The sequence below is a fragment of the Pseudochaenichthys georgianus genome, chromosome 5, assembly GCF_902827115.2.
Source record: "Pseudochaenichthys georgianus chromosome 5, fPseGeo1.2, whole genome shotgun sequence".
Lineage (NCBI taxonomy): Eukaryota > Metazoa > Chordata > Actinopteri > Perciformes > Channichthyidae > Pseudochaenichthys > Pseudochaenichthys georgianus.
The window spans coordinates 17,281,644-17,301,131 of NC_047507.1; the positions used below are offsets into that span (position 1 = coordinate 17,281,644).

Here is a 19,488-nt window from a genome sequence, read left to right on the forward strand (position 1 = left end):
AGTATATTTAAAGAAATCAGTAGGCCTTATGCATTCCTTAGAACCACCATTTTCCCACAATGCATTGTACAAAGGACATTAAGGCTTCTCAGAGCTGGGGGGAAAAACAGATAATTGTTTGAGAGCTAAACAAGACGTCAAGATAGTCTTTCCACAGTTTTGGTGCACAAACTGCATTCCCCATTTGTCTCCCGTTGTATTAAAGTTGACATAGTTGAGTACATTGATTCGATTAGCGGTTTTGTATGACTTGATTATAAAAATGCAGAAGTAAAAAATAAATCCACAGTGTACAAATACTATTTCCATTTTATTTGCAATTTAAAATTTCATACAAGATAAAAGTAGATAATTCAATCTGCCTGAACATTGTTTGTATATGACCCAAATAAAGGCATTCAAATCCATCCTTGATATATGATGCACCGACATGAAAATATCTTAACAGATTACAAAATGAAAATGGGTGTTTTTAAAAGGGCATGAACACAAACTGTGAAGATTTGACACAAAATAAAAAAGAATTTCTAAACAGGAGCTACAACGAACAGGTTTGTAATCTACACATGGAAATGCTTTTTAACTGTAGAAAGAACAAATACCGTAAAAGATACCTTCTGAAATACACATACTGACTTGGAAAATGCCATCTATGATACGTCAACAAACTGTATAGCCCAATTGATATTTCTGTGATAATAACCATGGATAAAGGGGACTTTCACTTATCTAGAGAAATTGTAAACTTGATCAACACTGATCAAACCTTCTTAACTGCAGCAGTTCCCACAATGACCATTTTCCACCTTTAGGTTCTAATTTGTGAGCCAAAGAGCTACCAACATAAAAATCATTCATCACAACATTGTTTCAAATATTTGTGTTTGTGCTGAAAGCTCAGCAGACAGAGGAGTAACGCTAATCTATTTTGAGATTTTATTTCATTTTAATGATGCTTCACAACTTAAACAACAGTTTTATGAGGTATCAAAGGGGAAATCATAATAACGTTTAAAGAATCAATCATACATTGGGCATTTCATAATGTTTCAACATTGGACAACAGAAAAAGAAGAAAATCGATCTACCATACCAACTCTCTAAAAACCAATGAAATGGGTGGCCACCCAAAACATCTGCATGCAAACACACCTCACATATCAGCAGTATCCGGAAAAGTTTTACCAGTTGTCCTGTTTGTCTGGGATATTCTGTAGGACACACAGAGAGAAGACAGCATTTCCCTGTTTAAACGTGCTCCCTGATAAGAAGAGACATCTGGGTCAGTATCAAGGTATAAATCAGAGAGACGCTGAGGGGAGGGGGGGACTCGTAGGACTGGGTGTGAGTCTAGGTGGGCACAGTGATGCTGCGGGCTAGTAGCGCCAGCAGAGCGAGCTCCACGACCCCCTGGGCCTGTTCCAGCGCCTCTGCGGCCTCCCTGGCAGAAAACCCTGCTGCCTGGATCCTCTGGATGTGTTCAGATGGAAATTGTTCTCTTAAAGGATGTGGAGAAGGGACAGGAGGGGCCGGAGATGTCAGCTGGGGGGCAAGAGGAGGGGAGGAGAGGGTTGAGGTGCTTGAGACTTCTTCAGGTGAGCCCACTGCCATGGACAGAGGGCTGAGGAAAGTGTGCTCAGTCTGGAGGCCGAGAGAGTCTGGGGTGTTGGTGCCAGAGGCCCGTCCGTCTGCGACCCCCCTCCCCTGCTGGCCCTCCGGGGGCTCCCTGACCTCCAGGTCCCCTGTGGGGTCAGGAGGATCCTCTGGCTCAGTCTGAAAACTGCTGATGTTATTCACTTCAGCTCGCCCACATTTATCTGCCCTCCTCTCTGGACGCTGCAGGGGTTTTTGACCCCCCGCAGTCTCCAATGTGTCCCCATCCAGACGCTCCTCCTGTTCAGAGAGGACAGGCGCGAGACCCTTAGAGGGTCCCTCATCAGACACAGCAGCAGCAGCATGGTGGGCTTTGGCATCGCTTGGTTCTGCACCGGCTGGGATGGCAGTAGAGGTGATCCGGGGGGGGTCTTCGGGGGTCTGGGGGCGTGGCTCGGGGTGGTCTGTTTCCTGGGTGAATGGATGTGAGGGGGAGCAGGCGGTGCTGCCGTTCTGGGACTGAGCGCGTTTGTTGGACACCAGCAGCTCGTGGAGCTCCATCAGAGCGGCCGCCAGGGAGGGGATGTTGTTGGAGCCGTGCTCTCCTTCGGGCTGGTCCCTCTCGGGGGACGCCACGCCCCGGGAGGCAGGGGGGGACTCCATCTCCACCGAGTCCACCGGTTGGTTAAGAGCACTCGGACCAGGTTCTGGGGCATCAGTGGTGTGACCCCCCATCACCTCCTGCTCCATGGGTTGAGTTGGGGAAAGTTCTTCTGCATGGGGGAGCACAGGGCTGCTCATCACCTCATCTGATTCAGACCCCCCCTCCGGACCCTGGGATGCTGTAGTCATGTCCGCAGGAGGTGAACGGGGGACGTCTGTTGAGGTACAGGGCACTGGTGACACCCTGGGGTTGCTTTGGACAGGCAGAGGGGGAGGGGGGACCTGATGAGGCGAAGGACCAGTATCCTCTGTTGAGGACGCCGGCCGAAGAGGATCCTGGGGGACAGGCTGGTCCTGGATCAGCCCTGGTACTGAGGCCTGCTCCAAGGCGGCCGGGGCAGACTGAGAGCGGTCCAGGGTTTGGGGCGGGCCAGAAGAAGGGCTTTGTGAAGGGGAGGGGGATGAGGACCTTTGGTCTAAGGTTCTGGGTAATGTTAATGGTGGGGGGGGCTGCGGTGAGGTAGTTTGTCCATCTGCAGTGTCTATTGTAAGAGAAGATACAACTTGGAATGACACAGTGAACCAGTCTGGAGGTATTACTTTGGATAATAAGGAAACAACTAAAACAAACATTTCCTTGCTGACATTTCTTAAATACCCGCTAGACGTGTCATGATAACTCATTTTGCTGGACTACATATTATCCCATAATTGCGATTAATATAACTATTATTCTTTAGGACAATTTAATGCCACTGATATGTTGAAAACAGCATACTAGTGGGAGTAAATCATTTTAAATACAATTTAATTTCTAATAATATCGTTCAGGATTGGAATGTGAAAAATATATTAAAATATACTCATTCAATAATCCAAAAAAAAAAAAATAGACTCAATCAGAATTATTTTCTCAAAAAATGCGTAATGACTGCTGTTTATTCCTATTTATGTTGGTTTAAATGTTGGCGACATGACAATTTTTTTTTTACGATGTTAATTAATAATAAGTCGAAAAAGTAATTATCATGACAGGCCTAACACTCGCTGCATATTAAGTGGTTGACACTTTCTTTTTTTTTCTACTCAATTTTTACAGTTATATGTATCCAGAATAAATACATACAGACATTCAAACAAATGTGCAACATCAATTAACCAATCCAGCAGCAAAATAACGGCAAAATAAAAGACACACATAGCAATGGGCTTAGCCTCACAATGGACTTATGAAGTTGCAGTACCTGGTTGGTAGGGCCCTCTCCAGCTGTCTCCAAATGCATCAGTGCTGTCCTGCTCAGGGTTAGAGCGCACACCACACACATCATGCAAAGGGATGGAGAAAGTTAGCAGTCACACACAGAGCATGCACCAACCTATCAGCCTTTTCACACACAGATGTGAAAACTGTCATCCAAAAAAACCGTGAGCCTTTGTTCTAACACACAGAGGAATCACATAACCCGTCACTGAACCTCAGAAAACTCAGTTACATCAGTAGCACATTTGAACTATAGAACCATTAACAGAGCACCTATATACTAATAAAGGACTGGCTTATCTAAAGCCAGTTGAGTAGCACTTGAAATGTTTTGGCTCTATGAAACCTGATGTACTTATATGATTCTGTTTTCTTCAAGGTTGTATTTTGTTGGTCGAACGCACTTATTGTAAGTCGCTTTGGATAAAAGCGTCAGCTAAATGCAATGCAATGTGGTCAGAAACCATTAGTCACGATATGAATCAAATTGCTTCAACAGCTGACCGATTCCTCTTATCTCTAGATGGATGCCTGATTCCACAACATGGCTGCTGTACGGAAGAGAATCCAATGTAACTCTACTGACGCTGCTTTTGTGTGAATCCATTTGCAATGTGCAGCCATTACTGGTCATGACTGGCATTAAAAGGGAAACACTTTTGTGATTATGTTTTGAATAAGATGTATGTAAGACTATGTAACCGGCTCTATCGAAATCAGTCGCATTGACCCGAAGACACATTTTGAGTTGGATACACTGCTGGAAAGAGGAGCTTCCTAGCTTTCTAATGATATCAGGATTGTTTTTGTACTCCAAATATTAAAAGGTCACATGTCATGGCCATTTCCACTGATCATAATTCCATTGTTGAGGTCTACTAGAATAGATTTATACTGTGCAATTTTCCAAACTCACATTGTTTGGCATACAGCATCTCTGTAAAGTATGTGTATTCACTCTCTCCACTAAACGGCTCGTTGCAGCTCTCCCCCCCCCCCTCCCTGTGAGCCCAGTGTGCTCCGATTGGTCGGGACCAGTCGGGACGTTGTGAATCGCGCTGAGCTCCGTGGAGGTGTGATTTCCTTGTTTAGCGAAACACAGCCAAACTCACCCTGAGCACACACAAAGTCACAGCCGAAGTAAAAACAATAAGTGTGGCTTGATATTGAGTAAGAAAAAGGTTGATAAACGCTGTGAGAATGGGTCTGCAGAGAGAATTTCGCTGCGATCCCAACTGTCTGTTATCAGCCTGCAGCCAGGGAGGAGAAATCAGCAGAGCTGCCTGCACTGAGTGTGTGAGGAAGTCCGTGGATTGGTCAATTTGGACCAATCAGCGGGGGCTTAACGCAACGGCTCCGCGGACGTAACGTAACGGCTCCACGGATTGGTCCATTTCGTTCCGGGGACGACATGACATCATGATGTACCCGGAAGAATCAAATGGACAGTGACGTATCTCCAACGAGGCGTTTTGGGGAGGTATTTTCTGTTTTAGAGTTTTACTCCCTACATGGTGTACTTTGAGGGTTTTGACTCTGCAGACCGTTTACATGCATAAAAACCTTCATAACACACAAGGGGACGGGTAATAACCGGAAAAGCATGACATGTGACCTTTAATCAAAATTCACATTATGACTGTCACCGAGTCATCATTTTGAGAAAAAGGCCTTCAAAGTTTTCTCTTCTCTGGAATCCATCGATCCGATTGATTATTAGCGGAGCAAATTATCAAAATACTACAGAGGCAAGATATTTTCATTTGGATTACTGGTCTGGGGGAAGCTCGCGAGTGTGTGTGTCAGGGTTTCCGCTAGGATTTTTTCTCGCCGGTCAAATGTCTGGGCAGAATTTATTTTACCGGACAAATTTGAAACTTACCGGTCATATTTCAATAATAATAAGAGTTGTGTAGCAGAGTTTCCGTTAGCAGGTAATTACCGGACTATGAGCAGATATGCTTCAGTTTAAAACTCAGTTCACGGGGCTCATTTTTATATTGCTTCAGTTTATAATCGTAACAGATCGAAAAATTCAGATTCATTCAATAAATGATTCCACAAACAACAAACAACATAATTATTACATTCAAACAAACTACTTGTAGTAGATAACGTACATCATTCAGAAGTTTACATTACATTTGAATAATAACACGGGAGAAACGGATCCTCTCTTTTCCTCTCTCCCTCCCTCTCTCTCTCTCTCTCTCTCTCTCCCTCCCTCTCTCTCTCTCCTGACAGCCTGTCAGTTTCTCATGCAGCCCGCTAAACAGAGGGCGGGGCTTCAGGTGATTATGCAGAGCTGCGTGTCTCGGTCAGACTCAGCAGCTGATCTGATCTCTCTCTCGCGTCCGGTTACACTTCACTCGCGTTTATGTCCATATCGATCAGATCCAGCTCTCCTGATCGGCCTTTATAGAGAGCACCGATCAAACTATTAAGAGTGAATATCGGCCGATAATGACCGGCGGCCGATCGATCGGAGCCTCCCTAATTATTACCAGACATTTTGACCGGCAGGTTTTGAATTTACCGGTTTTTAATAAATTTTACCAGCTAAAAACCGGTAATTACCGGCTAACGGAAACCCTGGTGTGTGTGTGTGTTTGTGTAATTTTGCGTTTGTGTGTATTGTGTTTGTTTCCCGGGGAAAACCGTCACGAGAAACACCGGCTGTTGTTATGCCTGCTGTGACTAGGGATGCTCCGATCACCAATTTCGGGGCCGATCGCCGGAATCTGTATCGGCAGATACCGATCGCCGATCCGATCGAGTGGGCGGGGCCTAAATGGAAGATTTGAACATCACTTTAAATCTTCCATTTAAAGTGATGTTTAAAACTCAGTTAATGGGGCTCATTCACTGGAGCTTCCACAAACAACAATCAACTTAATTATTACATTCAAATGATGTACATTATTCAAGTTTACATTCACTTTGGATAATAACACGGGAGAAATGAGCGGAAGCGCTCTCTTTTCCTCTCTCCCTCTCCTGACAGCCTGTCAGTATCTCATGCAGCTCACTGATCCAGTAATGAGTGACCCGACAGTGAAGAATACATATATTTATTATGACTAGTTTAGCTTGTTCCAGAGGTAGATCAAATAGCTAAATGTGTTAGGTCTAACTCTTGTGTGTTTCGCTCCGCTTACCGGTCCGGCGGGCGGAGCTGCAGGATTTCTGCTTCACACACGTTGCATACCGCTATTTTACTGTCTTTTTCGGACACCTTAAAATAATGCCAGACCGCAGAAGCCATTTTGGCGAGCTTGTTTTGCCGCACACAGAGAAAAGTGTAATGTATTTTACGTCATGCGATCGGCTCTCACGATCGGCATGTTTAGAGAGCACCGATCGATCGGTAGAGAGTGAGTATCGGCCGATCTAGCTGTGACGTTAAGTTACTCCGTTCTCCGCTTGTAATTATGCCGTTACAAGCTTCAAAGTTGTATTTATCATCTGAATTTGCCGAAACAAGTTTAATATTCTGAATATTGATATCAGATGAAAACAAACTGTAACGGACCCTGCCGTGTTATTTATGATTACTATACGAGTACATTCATAATGTCAGCCGGAGGGAGGGGGGCGGCACTGCGGAAGAGCAGATTGCGAGTGAGAGGTGCCTGTCATCTTCCCTTTACAAGCTTCAAAAATGTATTTATCGTGTGATTTTGGAAATAAAAGTTTCATATTCTGAAAGCCAAGACTTTGTTTGTTTAAAATCAAACAAAACACCCGAACCCCGCAAATCGCAAATCCACGGTTATTTTGAAATGAGCCGTTGCGACTTCCGACTGATTTCGATAGAGGGTCACCAACTACATTTGTCCAAGGGCCAAAATTAATCCAAGAAACACTTTCGGGGGCCAGAGATTTTTATATATAAATCATAATAATTTTTATATATATATATATATATATATATAATTGATTAATATGTTCATTTTATTGAAAAAAATAATCTTTTTTTAATAGGCCTGTATCCGGGGTAATAAAACGGAAAGCAGTCCTGATTGGCAGGGAAAGGAATCAACTTTTTTATTAATACCGTGTCCTGATTGGTGGGAAACGGTTGTAGGAACTAAAAAAAATGGTTTGCCAGGCACGCATATCTCAAATAATGTATGCGCTGCCATTTCCCCACATAAACAGTCTGCAATGAAACGGTTGTCTCCTGTGTGCTCCACTTCCTCCTTGGCGAACCGGTAACTTTCTTGTTAACCCGTTTTGGTTTAAAAACAGAATAAGGTCGGTTTTTTGGTTTTCCGTTTTTCTGTATTTCCGTTTTGGTTTTAAAACAGATAAACAAAAAAACAACACCGGTTTTTTGTTTTTCCTATTCGGTTATGAAATGGAAAAACCAAAGAACGAACCATAAACGGATTAAACAAACTTCTCCCCATATTTTTCTAAATAATTTTTTTATAAAAGTAATCATCATCTTTATATATATATATATATATATACAGCACATTTGGGAATGCAGTGTCTTGATCAAGGACACAACAACGTTTTTGGACGAGCGTGGGGCTCGAACCCGTGTAACTCGAGGTATGAGTATGAGTGGGAGGGCGAAAGCACTAACCACTCCGCCAACGCCACAGTCACCCCCGCCGTGCAGTATGAGAACGTCTGGCGGGCCAGATGTGGCCCGCGGGCCACCAGTTGATGGTCACTGACATAGCCCAAGGTTAGTTAACAACCCGAGTCACGAGTGTTTCCCTTTAAGCCTAAAAAGCTTGATCTTAGCCAGGAACTAAGATTGTTTTTTCTCATAAATGCTTATATTTTGTTGACAGACATCTCTCAATTTCCTGACACCATCATATTCTATACCACATGTAATTTGCTGAGGTGATGACATGAAGTGAAGGGGTTGAGAGTAAAAAGCTTTAAATGGCGCATGCAGATATGGTTCTAACTTAGCTGAAACCAGCCCAATGAAACAGAGGCCAAAGAGCAGAGATGGGCGGCTGTTTCTTACCACTTTCCTGTATGGACCTCTGAAGAGCCTCCGCCAGTTCTCTGTCCCCTGTCTCATCTGGACGGTTGTCTTCACGGCTCTCTGGTCCGTATGCCAGCCGAGCGCACTCTGGCAGCTCCGCCTCAGACAGGAAGCTAGTCTCAGTGTTTGTGGTGCCTATCAGAAGCAAGTTCCTCTTCAGGTCGATCGAACACTACAAGAAAACACGAAAAATGATGCTCACGGATATAGTTCATAATATAAAAGAAAATGGAAATCCCTGAATTGTGTGATTCATCCCTATAGCATACTGCAGACTAAGCACACATTAAAAAGGGGCTTGCACCTGATGTCTCTTCAGCATATCCAGGCCAAGCAGCATGTCCATTGGCTGGTCCTCCAAGATGGAGAAAGAACAAGGGAGGAAGATGCCCTCTATCTGGACCTGAGCTACATGAGTGCAACAACAGAACACAATATGAACTACCACGACATTTTATTCAGAGACTTTAACATGGATGCAGTTCAAAGAAATAGGTCCAGTTCAAAGAAATAGATCCAGTTTGGAAACATTATTCTAACTACCCAGTCGGACCATCTCAGACACCGTTTTATATCTCTGCATACAGTTAAAAGAAAAGGTTTAGAAAAAGGTTAGGTTAGCTAGTTTTAGTGTTAATTTGTGTTATTTGTCAACCTAGTTTCAACTGTTACAAAGACATTTTATAACCACACACTGGCTAACAGTAAGCTCCTCATCAGTACTTATTTGAAGCTATAACTATGTCTGAGAGTAGATAGGAAGTTGACTCAAAGACATCCGGTAATTCTGCCAAGCCAGGCTCTATAACCATACAGCACATTTTCAAACAGCAGGAGGAGTTTGTATGACTGCACAAATTGAAATAACACACCTTACATTTTCTTCTTCTTATGGAAACTACTCTGGACTCTTCAAATACACTTAAAAAAACGCACCCAAATGAACTCTTCCAATGATCTTCTGGGTGCCCACGCCCTTTGCGATCCCGGCCCAGCGACGGTCCACCAGCCTCATGATGTTACAGCGCTCAGCACATGCTTGGCTCATGATGGTCATCTGGGCTCCTAAAAACAAAACAATGGCAAAATCGAATCAAGGAATAAAAAAGGTCTGTGCAAGGAAGAAGCGATACAATGCAGTGTAAATCCAGTCCATCGTTGGGTGATCCGTTCACAAGTGGACAGCATGATCAGATCAAATTATTACTTTGATCAGAAAAAACACATTCTCAATCAGTCTTTTATTAGAGCACAGTAAATGCAGATACTGATGTTTTTGCAAATCAGAGAACTTAATACTTTTTTATCTGTCAGGCCACAAACCAAAACACGACATAGAAAGTTGAACCTGTTAAAGTACAACAGATAGGATCAGGATGTAATGCTTATTACCTGAGTCAACAAAAGCTTTCACAGGGTGTCCATTGGCTTTGCAGTTAATGTAGAGCATAACCACCTGCCCAAAGCTTTCTGGGGCTTCCTCCATTGCAATGGTCATGTTTTCTTCAACATTGTGCTGCCTGGAATATGCAAAAACACAAAGGTACAAGGTTTGCATTATTATAAAGACTGAAAACATTCTTCTCATGTTAATGACTAAGCTGCTTTGCCTTATGCCATCTCTAAATAGTACATTCCAATAATAAAAAGGAAATAAATAGTTTTATAACAAAATAATAACATTATATTGCAGTAAAACTGAGCTGCACGATGCTGGAGACAAGGGGTTTGTGTGTTATAAATCTAAATGTTCAGCACCATACCTGATGTCCTCCGCAATCTTTGCTTGGGCATCAATATCAAAAGGATCAGCAGTCAGAAGTCTGATCCTCTCTTGCTCTCTCTTGGCTCGATCCTGCTGTTGCTCCAGCAGCACTTTGGTGAAACGCTCTGAGGAGATAGAAAAATATACAATGACATAACTGGTTTAGATCTGATAATGTAAAAAAAAACATAAACAGAGATTGTGGCACGTGTCATAATCTGCTCTGTTGTACCAATATCTCCGCTCAGCAGAGCATCGGCAAGTGGCGGGTTTCGCTCCTTAAGGAGTGAAAGCTCGTGTGGATTGGATAATAGCATCTGCTGGAGTAAGGCAGGGTCATCCATCCCCTGAGGAGAGGACGTAGAAGATTGTGAGGCGCGCTGCGGCTGCTGTTGAGGCTGCGGCTGTGAAGCCTGTTGCTGCTGCGGCCTTATGGCACCACGCTGACCAGAAGAAGATGAGGTGCCGGGGATTGTGATGGAACGAAAGTCAATATGGGGCAGACCTTAGGAGCACAAGAGATACAGAGTGAGAGGTAAGCACTTTACATGGACACAAACTGACATTAATGATTATAGTTGATGCATACATCTTTGCTGTAGTTAGTTTACGGGTGTTTCCTTCTTGTGTCCCTAGATATATAACCCTTTTTTTCCAACTTTAATGTTTTTTGGCCCGGTCAATGCTTTTTGGAAAGGGTTTTTGGTTAGTTGCCTGAAATAAGGTCCATAGTTCGCACAAGCCTAAGATACTTTTATGTTTGTTTAGACATCAAATATTTAAATAAATACCCAATCGGTAAATGGCTAAAGCTTCATCGCATCATAAAAGAGGTGGTTTCAAAGAAGTAACTACATGAGACTATTAAATGTCAGCATCTAACTGAAAAATGTTAAAATTTTCTGAGGAGCTGTTATGATGCTATCTTCACGGTTAGACCTACACGTCATTCCTGCACTTCTTTAAAGCTTTCTTATCATTTCAACAAACGTGTCTTACCTGGAAAGGCTGGCTGACTTGGTGGTGGCCTTCTGTCAACTTGCCTGAGAACCACCACATCTCCATCCTTAACACCATATGTCCCCAAGGCACGAGTTGGGTCTTTTAGGGTCTGTTCTATATATGTGACCTGTTTACGGAAAAATACAGAATTCAAATTTATATCATCGCACAAAAGATACAGGTTATTGTTTTGGTTGAATGTAATGATATTGTATTATATTATAAAATACACAACTGAATTAGCTAAGCATACCCAACACAGAAAATATATTTTATTATTTCAAATTGTACAATTGTTAAAAAAATAATGCAGTCATTAGGTCCATTTGTAAACTCTTTTTAGCAAGTACACTTGACTGTATATAATATATATTTCCACTGGCTAAACATTTCAGTGGTCTGTCTGACTTCAACAACTACCTTACAAGCCAGATGTACAACGTTATTTGAATAGTTATCATTGCATCTGTTTTCAGCATTCCCCTAAAATAAATTCATAACAGACCAAGCTGTCTTAATTAAGAAAGGAAAGTGCATTTTGAAGCCTGTTATCTACCACAATTTAGAGTCTGTACATGTTACAACATGTTCAAGAAAAGGAAGCAAATAATCACCTTAGAAAGTGAAATCAGAGAACATTTCACGTTTTCAGTTGAGAATGGTCTCATTATCAAAACTGTTGAAGATTACATTTCTGTGAACTGACACGACCAATCAAGTATTCAACTGCTACCTAATCATTTCAGGTATCTAGCTACATCTTTAGAACATCGTATACATGTATATATTAACAAGGATACCCTCCTTGGTACAGGATTCAGTCAGTGCTCCTTTTAATGTAGCTCCCCATCTTTTTTTCTTTCTTTAAATGTGTTTTAATGTGTCCCGTCTTGGTGTGATGTGTTGTGTTATAATGAACACTTATTGTTTTCAGATTTTACACATGCCAACTATAAACAAATGTCAGCCTTTAGCTTGGAAAAAAAAGAATACAATAAAGTGTTTGGTACACTAACATTACTGGAGCACAATGTGTCTCGATAAGAGCAGATGGTTTTGTTAACTTCGTGTAACAGTTAGCCTCAGTCTTTCTACCAGTTGACAGCAGCTAGCTTATTTAGTTTTACTTCCACCCTCAGCTAAAGCCTTCTGTTTGTTAATAACTGCTGGAAAAACATAAAAATAACCCTTGGAGGCACATGTCGGTGTCATGTGTGTTGTTGATAAATGACGTTTCGCAACACACCGTCCATCAAAACAGCAAACGTCCGATTCATGCTAGCCAGTCAGCTAGCTAGCTCTTAGCTACGTTAGCTCTCTGGCTACAGCTAGCCTGGCTCTTACCTGGATTTCCCCAGCTGGGATTCCTGATTCCAGTTCACAAAGTGCTATAAAGTCTCTCAGCTCCAGCTCTGGGGAAACATCGAGGCCGAAGGTGGTTTCTGGGCTATCCCTCGGCGCACAGAAAACGGTGACCAGCATCGTTTTTTTTTAAAAGGCAGGATCACTAGACAGACCCGCTGCAACAGAATGTGAAGTTCCTTGTTTCACAGAGAAAACCCCCAATTATTATTAGTTTTTCTAACAGTTTAAACATGTGTTTCAGTAGAAAACGCGTCAAATTGGGAAGTTATATTACAACGAAAGACAGTGACTGCTTTACACTTACTGGGTAAACGCCTGGTGTGACAGTTTCTCTTTTAACAACAACTAAACAACATCAAGTAGTATTGTTGCTCAGTAGTGCCGCATTTCATCTGGCTTGCTTTTCGACATGTCGCATTACAGAATTTGCAGTCGTGAGTAGTTTCTTCTTCTAATCTGAACATGGCAGGCATGTTACTACCACCTACTGGATATGTTGGGTATTACAGACAGCCAAGACAATTCAACAGTGGTGGAAGAAGTATTCAGATGCTTTACTTGAATACAAGTGCCAATGTATTATTGTAAAAAATAGTTTAAAATATTTAAAAAGTAATCATTGTGCAGAAAATTGACCTTTATTGTTGTAGACAAAGACAGTTTGGATTTACGTTTTGTAAAATATTGAAATAATTTGACGCTTTTGTGATCTAAAGAGTAACTAGTAGAGATGCATTTTGTTCAAAGTAATTTAAGTTGTTAAATAAGTGTAGTGGAGGAAGATTACTTTATTTCCCCATTGAATATAGTAGAGAAGAAGTAAGTGGCATTAAATAGAAATACTAAAGTAAAGTACAACTACCTAAAAATGGTACTTAAGTATAGTACTGGGTAAGGATGGTCTTTGTTAAATACAGTCTGCCAGTGACAAGGAAAAGAAAACATTTAAATGTAAATATTACTTTTAAGGTGCAGTATTTTTAAAGACATCACACAACCTACGTAGTTTGTTCGTTTCCATGCTGTTAATATGTTTGTCGATTGGTAAAAAGACCTAACAAAAATCCAACAGCCACCAATAATTTATCTTCTGGTAAACATGAAACCACTTCCTGTACACCTGAATATGTTCGCTAAGAAGTGGAACCAGTTCAGTGAAGCTGGCTCATGTACAATTTTCTTAGTCTCATGTCTTAATGGCAATTGTAAACTCTGTAAAACCTGTTCAAATCAAGGGGCAGGGCACTGTAATAGAAAAATATTATACTCACTTACTTACTTTAATAATATCAGTGTGATTCTTATTTGCTAATGTTTCTATCTATATTTACTACTTCTCACACTTCGTAGCTAAGCTTGGGGAAATTCCTTGTTAATAAAATGTGTTGCAATGATGTTAGTTACACTCTTTGTGCACCAACAGTATGACCTTCAATTCAGTTGAACTGAGAACTTCCTGATATGGCCTCTCTACCTCCCCTACCTCCCTAACTTCCAGAATGCTCCTTTGTTATCACCAAGCTATACCCCTCCCTTTCTCCTCTCTCTGTGTTTAAATATGCAACCCAAACTCTATTCTTCGTCTTTCACTCTGTAGACTTAATGCTCTCTGTATGACTGACTGAACTTTCTTGCAAGAAATCAAAAAACAACAAAGACAGCTGAATGGTTTGATTCTCTATCCACATTTGATAAATAAATTCCCGCCACAGGCACCAAATAATAACCTCCTTCTGTTTTTGTGTGTCTGCAAAAATCAAATGAATTCGACAGAGTAGACCCATGAGAAAGCATCTAATACTTTCTTTATTAAAGCCCCTACAAACAGACGGTCCGCCAACATAACCTGAACCCCTTTTCAAGATTGTGTTATACAGACGGGGCTGGATTGACATCTTAATCTCCAGTTAGTTTTTTTTGCACCAGACAAGGTCCTACTTAGTAGTCCACAGTGTCTGGTGATGCAGCATATCTCCTGCCAGTTTATGTAAGGAGTTCGAATCAGCTCTGTAAGAACAAATAAAATAACAGGAAATGTATTTGATTCATTGATATATGCTTATTCGGAAACATGTAGTGCTGAATAGTCGGGTAGTTGTCTTTGAGCACCTCTGAGCACCTTAGCTTCTATTGTTTTTCTACCTTTGGGTTGTCCAAACTTTACAAGGAGCACATTAAATACTGGGCTGAGGATCCAGAACACTTTGTAAAGTTACCTTACATGCTATGAAACCTGCCTTGGAGTTTGTTTGTGTTCGAAGCTGCCTGGCAGAGCAGATTTTTTTTCAAGAGAAATATTCCTGTAAACTATTTCTAGTGACGCTAACTCTCCTTGAAGTAGCAGCCTGAGTAAAAGTCCTGTCATATCGAGACAAACACTTCTCTCCTGACAAATATCTGGGAAAATCTAGAATTTCATTTTGTGCTTAAAAGCTCAACCCGTTTCATTCAATCATTGTACTTCCTCTTTTCAACTTGTTTCATTGGTTTTATGTTAACATTGTAACAATATTGATTTTTTTTTATGGCCTTGTGTAAACGTTTTCTAGTTTTTTATTTCACTGCCAGCTCAAACTCAGGCGGAGATGTATGTTAAACATCCGTTTTGAAGAAGCAAGCTTGCATTGGTGTGGTTTTATCTTGCAGATGATCAAGAATATGTGGTTATTTTTCCATCTGCTCTTTGACTCCATGTGCAAAGGTACTAAGTCATGTTGTTACTGGCAAAATAACGTAACGCTGCATAGTTTCCGTTATGTAAACCGCTGATTTCTTGCATATTTTCCTATTTTTTCTGAAACTATAAAAATAGCCCAAATAAAGGTCATAAAATGCCAAAAAAGCCCTGAGGCTGTTTTGATAATAACATTACGTTTTATAAAATATGTTATAATGGAGCAGGCTGATGAATATGGAAAATGATTATTACTTTTAACTGCATCTAATTATGTGTATAACAATTATTCATTTATCTATCCAATTAAGGTATTATCATCTAAATGTAAATTTTAGCTCAAGTTAAGTCAATAATACATGAATGTTGAAATACATGACTGTTGGTATTACTGAATAATTCAACATTGGAGTTTGTAACAGTGTCTGAGAGAAAGAAACACAACCTAGTTTAGACTCATCAAAAAGAGATATCTTTTGGGGAAACATTACGTCACAAATTGTTGTAGCTAAAATGCATATCCGTCTATTTTTTGGGATTTAAGATCACTGCGTTTGCAATTTATTATGTGTATACGCATAAACATATTTTAAAACATGTAGTGCTAAATATAACATTGTGAAAAAAACTCAAGGTCTAATTGCTTGCTTTCCCCCAGTTTATGCTGCAATATTAAATATTTTGGTTTTAGACTTTTTATTGATTTAACATCATAAAACACTGAATGAGTAATGCATGTGTGCTAACTTGCATACTGTAACTTATTATTCTTATTATTTCCATGTTTTTTGTTGTTGTAATTCTCATGTAAAGTATTAGGTCATAAAAAAGACATAAAATACACTAACGTTTTCAGCTTACAATATATGTGTATCCATTCATATTTATGTCATCAAACCTAAATGTTTCCAGCTTAAGAAAAAAATAAAGTTGTGGATCAATTAATAGGAGTGTGTAAATGTGACTCACTGTCTCAAAAAAAAGAAGTGGATTTTTTCACGTCTATATAAGATATGGTGATTTCCATATCCCGGTAGTCTCTGTCTCACTCTGTGGTATTTCACACAGGATACAGAGCGGCAATTGCCGGCAGTGAACTTTTGAACATGGTCCTGCTCAAACTGCTCATATTCACTTTAACTTTTTATGAACTCATTTTTTATTTGGATGCCGTGACGATTTGCTCTAAAGGTAAAGTGTGACTTTCTTACTAAACTGTGACTGCATAATGCCATAGAATACTAATGTTTTTTTGCTTACAACTTTCTCATATTCCTCGTGTGCTTTTGAAATACTCAAAGGTCAGAAAGTAAAGAGAGTTGGCAGTGTGGAGTCTTGTGAAAGCTGCCCGGATGACAACTATCAGGATGAAGAGAATACTTCCCAAAACTGCAAAGCTTGTATAAAGTGTGATGACAGTAAGTGTAGAGGATTGGGTATGATGTATTTTACAAAAAACTAAACAATAATGTGAAACTTCATATTATTTTACATACATTGGCTTCATCATTTCAAATTAGCTTGGAATAGTACCAACTTTGCAATAAATTGATTAATTAATCAATGTGGATACATTTTTGTTAAACAAGAACGTTTATTTTTCGTTTCCATGTGATATGATGTTGATTTTTTTTTTTTGTAGCGACGGGAAGTCTTGTTAAAAAGAAGTGCACACAAGAGACAAACACTGAATGTCTGTGCCGTAGTGGATTTGTTCGCTACGATGATTCCAGTTGCAAATGTAACAAGGGATTTGGACTAAAACGTGAAGGTACATTTCATCCAAGACTGCATTCCAAATCTAAAAAAACCCAATATATTTGATATGTTTTACATGTTTTATGTATTATTTCTCCAGCATGTTCAGAATGTGAAGAGGGATTTTTCAGCTCAAGTATCGACTCACAGTGTCAAAAATGGAAAGAGTACGTGTATTATAATGTTTCAAATCTTTACACGCATTTTATTTAAAAATAAGTAATGTTAACTACATTGATGTTGACAGCTGCATCATTTATCCTTCATTCTAGATGTAAATCAGGAGTGAAGTTTGCTGGAAAGAAGAACTCAGATGTCATATGTAATGTGGACACTACACCCACCACATCAAACGAAAGAGTTTCTCTACTCACAAGATTAACATCCCACCATTCACATGGGGGGGACAAAGCTCAGAATCCTGCCACTAACATCAAGACCACCACTTCCAGCATCAGCACCACAGCTGCTCCAGGACACACAAGGGACAAAGGGCCCCAATTCCATCCATTTGCTGGTGCAGGTGAACCATTTGTTGCTATCTTTTTAATCTAACACAACCTCATATAAGCTAAAAATGAAGTAACCTTTCACTTGCTTTTTTAGGTATGGTCCTCATCATAATTGGAATTATTGGATTGCTTGTACTGACCGCTGTGACCTGCAAGCTGCGCTTTAATCTTAAACCTGCAGTAACAAGTATGTCACTGGATTCAAAGTAATGCGATACTGAACTTAAAGAATAGTTTGGGGAGAGTCATTTGAGAACATTGACTGAAAAACATGTCTGTGGTCATTGTGCATGCTCAAGTAAAAGTGAAGTAGTTGAAACACATCGTTACAACGAGGATTAATGTTTTTCATTGTTGTAGGAAGCACATTTTTGTTATTTTTTAATGGTTAACATCATGTTGCCCCAGAAACATGTCTGGCTTTGTGTTTTGTACCATGTGTCATGATTTCAATGTGCCATATATCTGTTAAAAGACAAGGAATATGTATTTATTGTGTATAATTATAATAATTGTACTTTGATGTTTGTTTGCAGAAAGTGACTCATTGTGTCGGAGCCCAGTGGAAGAAAGCGGGGATGACAGTCAGTCTTCTCTCAAACTGAATCCAGAGGAGCCCTGAGGACTCAAATGAATCCGCATACTTGACTGTGAACTTTTACGATCAGATAATCATCATAGGAATCGTTGCAAACTGATCACTTTTAAGTATTATTGGTAGGAATACGTCAGAAAATCTATTACTGTATCTTTATTGTAGCGTTCACAATCTGAAGTATGGTATATATATATATATATATATATCTGACTTTCATTGGTTAGATCTTGTAATTTGATTGAAAGGTTTGTATAAATCCATATAGGGTTGATCATCCATACCTAATCAATTTATAGATAAATAATAACAGGTAGTTTTTACTTGGATAAATACCTCACTAAATACGTTATAGTATTTTGTATTATCAACCTCTGTTGTTTCATTCTAAAATGTATGTTTTAATGTTTTCATAAACTGTATCGTGCTATATGCAATTTTTTTGAATGGGGCAAGTGACAAGTGTCTGAGAAATATACAATATGAACAGTATTGTAGTAACAATCAATACCATTGATTTTGAACTGCTGGAAAGCCATAGGAAAATATTTACTGTTTTTCTGTGTCTATTTTTGTCATACTTTGTTAATTCAGATCTGTTCCATAGCTTTGCAAAGCTGAGAACAGTCAAAACGTGCAGTGTGTGGGGGTTGGGTGGAATTCCCCGTGTGGATCATAATGCGCCTCTTTTTCCCACTAAGAGATACTTCCTGTCATGTTTTAGTTTCAGCCATTGGAAAGACTGATGTAAATGTAAATGTGAAAACGTTCATGTTTTTTATACCTCACTGGAGACTTTCCCCAATACAATGCAGTCAGAGGCGTATTGAAAGCATATTCTCAATATTTCTATTCACTTTGCTATGAAATCAGATAAACTACTTTGCTGGCTTTATGACTAGTAGCATACTTGAGAATAGTTGCAGTTTGGTTACAACAGCGCCCTCGGGTAGAATACCATTATAAGTGTACTAACATTTACAGTAAACTCAATGACGGTCAACGTTTTCAAATCCTTTAGGTATATCCTACAGGTATCAGTACAACAAAGTGAAAATACTCATGTGCCTGGCATAAGCGCTGTTTGTGTACACTAGCTACATTAGTGATTGAGCTGCTTTCTAATGGTCACCTGATTCACTTTATGGGTTGTTAGATTATTATGGGTTTATAGTTTGTTGTTCACGGCTTGAACAACTAACATCAAGTTGCTATCAGACTCTTATCATAAATCAAGTTTTATTGTCAAATAATTTGACCACTGTCTTGTGCACTGAGGTGCCCTG

The 19,488-nt window shown here is 40.0% G+C and overlaps 2 protein-coding genes across 4 annotated transcripts; one reads left to right on the top strand and one right to left on the bottom strand.

Moving 5' to 3' along the window:
• Positions 1 to 291: 291 nt before the first annotated feature.
• ddi2 (DNA-damage inducible protein 2) lies at positions 292 to 13,105 on the bottom strand. Of its 2 annotated transcripts, XM_034082884.2 has the most exons (11): positions 12,968 to 13,104; positions 12,643 to 12,839; positions 11,296 to 11,425; positions 10,529 to 10,801; positions 10,295 to 10,421; positions 9,924 to 10,051; positions 9,468 to 9,596; positions 8,836 to 8,939; positions 8,511 to 8,703; positions 3,501 to 3,549; positions 2,748 to 2,798 (listed from the first exon to the last, which is right to left on the bottom strand). In XM_034082884.2, the coding sequence occupies exons 2-10, from the start codon at positions 12,778 to 12,780 to the stop codon at positions 3,539 to 3,541; spliced, it is 1,233 nt and encodes a 410-aa protein (XP_033938775.1). In that variant the 5' UTR covers positions 12,781 to 12,839; positions 12,968 to 13,104; the 3' UTR covers positions 2,748 to 2,798; positions 3,501 to 3,538. The 2 variants fall into 2 exon arrangements, with proteins under 2 accessions (XP_033938774.1, XP_033938775.1); XM_034082883.2 differs by lacking the exon at positions 3,501 to 3,549 and having other exon boundaries at positions 292 to 2,798; positions 12,968 to 13,105.
• Positions 13,106 to 16,402: 3,297 nt separating this feature from the next.
• Positions 16,403 to 19,433, top strand: LOC117447210 (tumor necrosis factor receptor superfamily member 4). 2 transcript variants are annotated; one of them, XM_034083884.1, is made up of 7 exons: positions 16,403 to 16,528; positions 16,639 to 16,755; positions 16,980 to 17,108; positions 17,196 to 17,262; positions 17,368 to 17,618; positions 17,702 to 17,794; positions 18,144 to 19,433. In XM_034083884.1, the coding sequence occupies exons 1-7, from the start codon at positions 16,444 to 16,446 to the stop codon at positions 18,227 to 18,229; spliced, it is 828 nt and encodes a 275-aa protein (XP_033939775.1). In that variant the 5' UTR covers positions 16,403 to 16,443; the 3' UTR covers positions 18,230 to 19,433. The 2 variants fall into 2 exon arrangements, with proteins under 2 accessions (XP_033939775.1, XP_033939776.1); XM_034083885.1 differs by lacking the exon at positions 17,702 to 17,794.
• Positions 19,434 to 19,488: the final 55 nt, after the last annotated feature.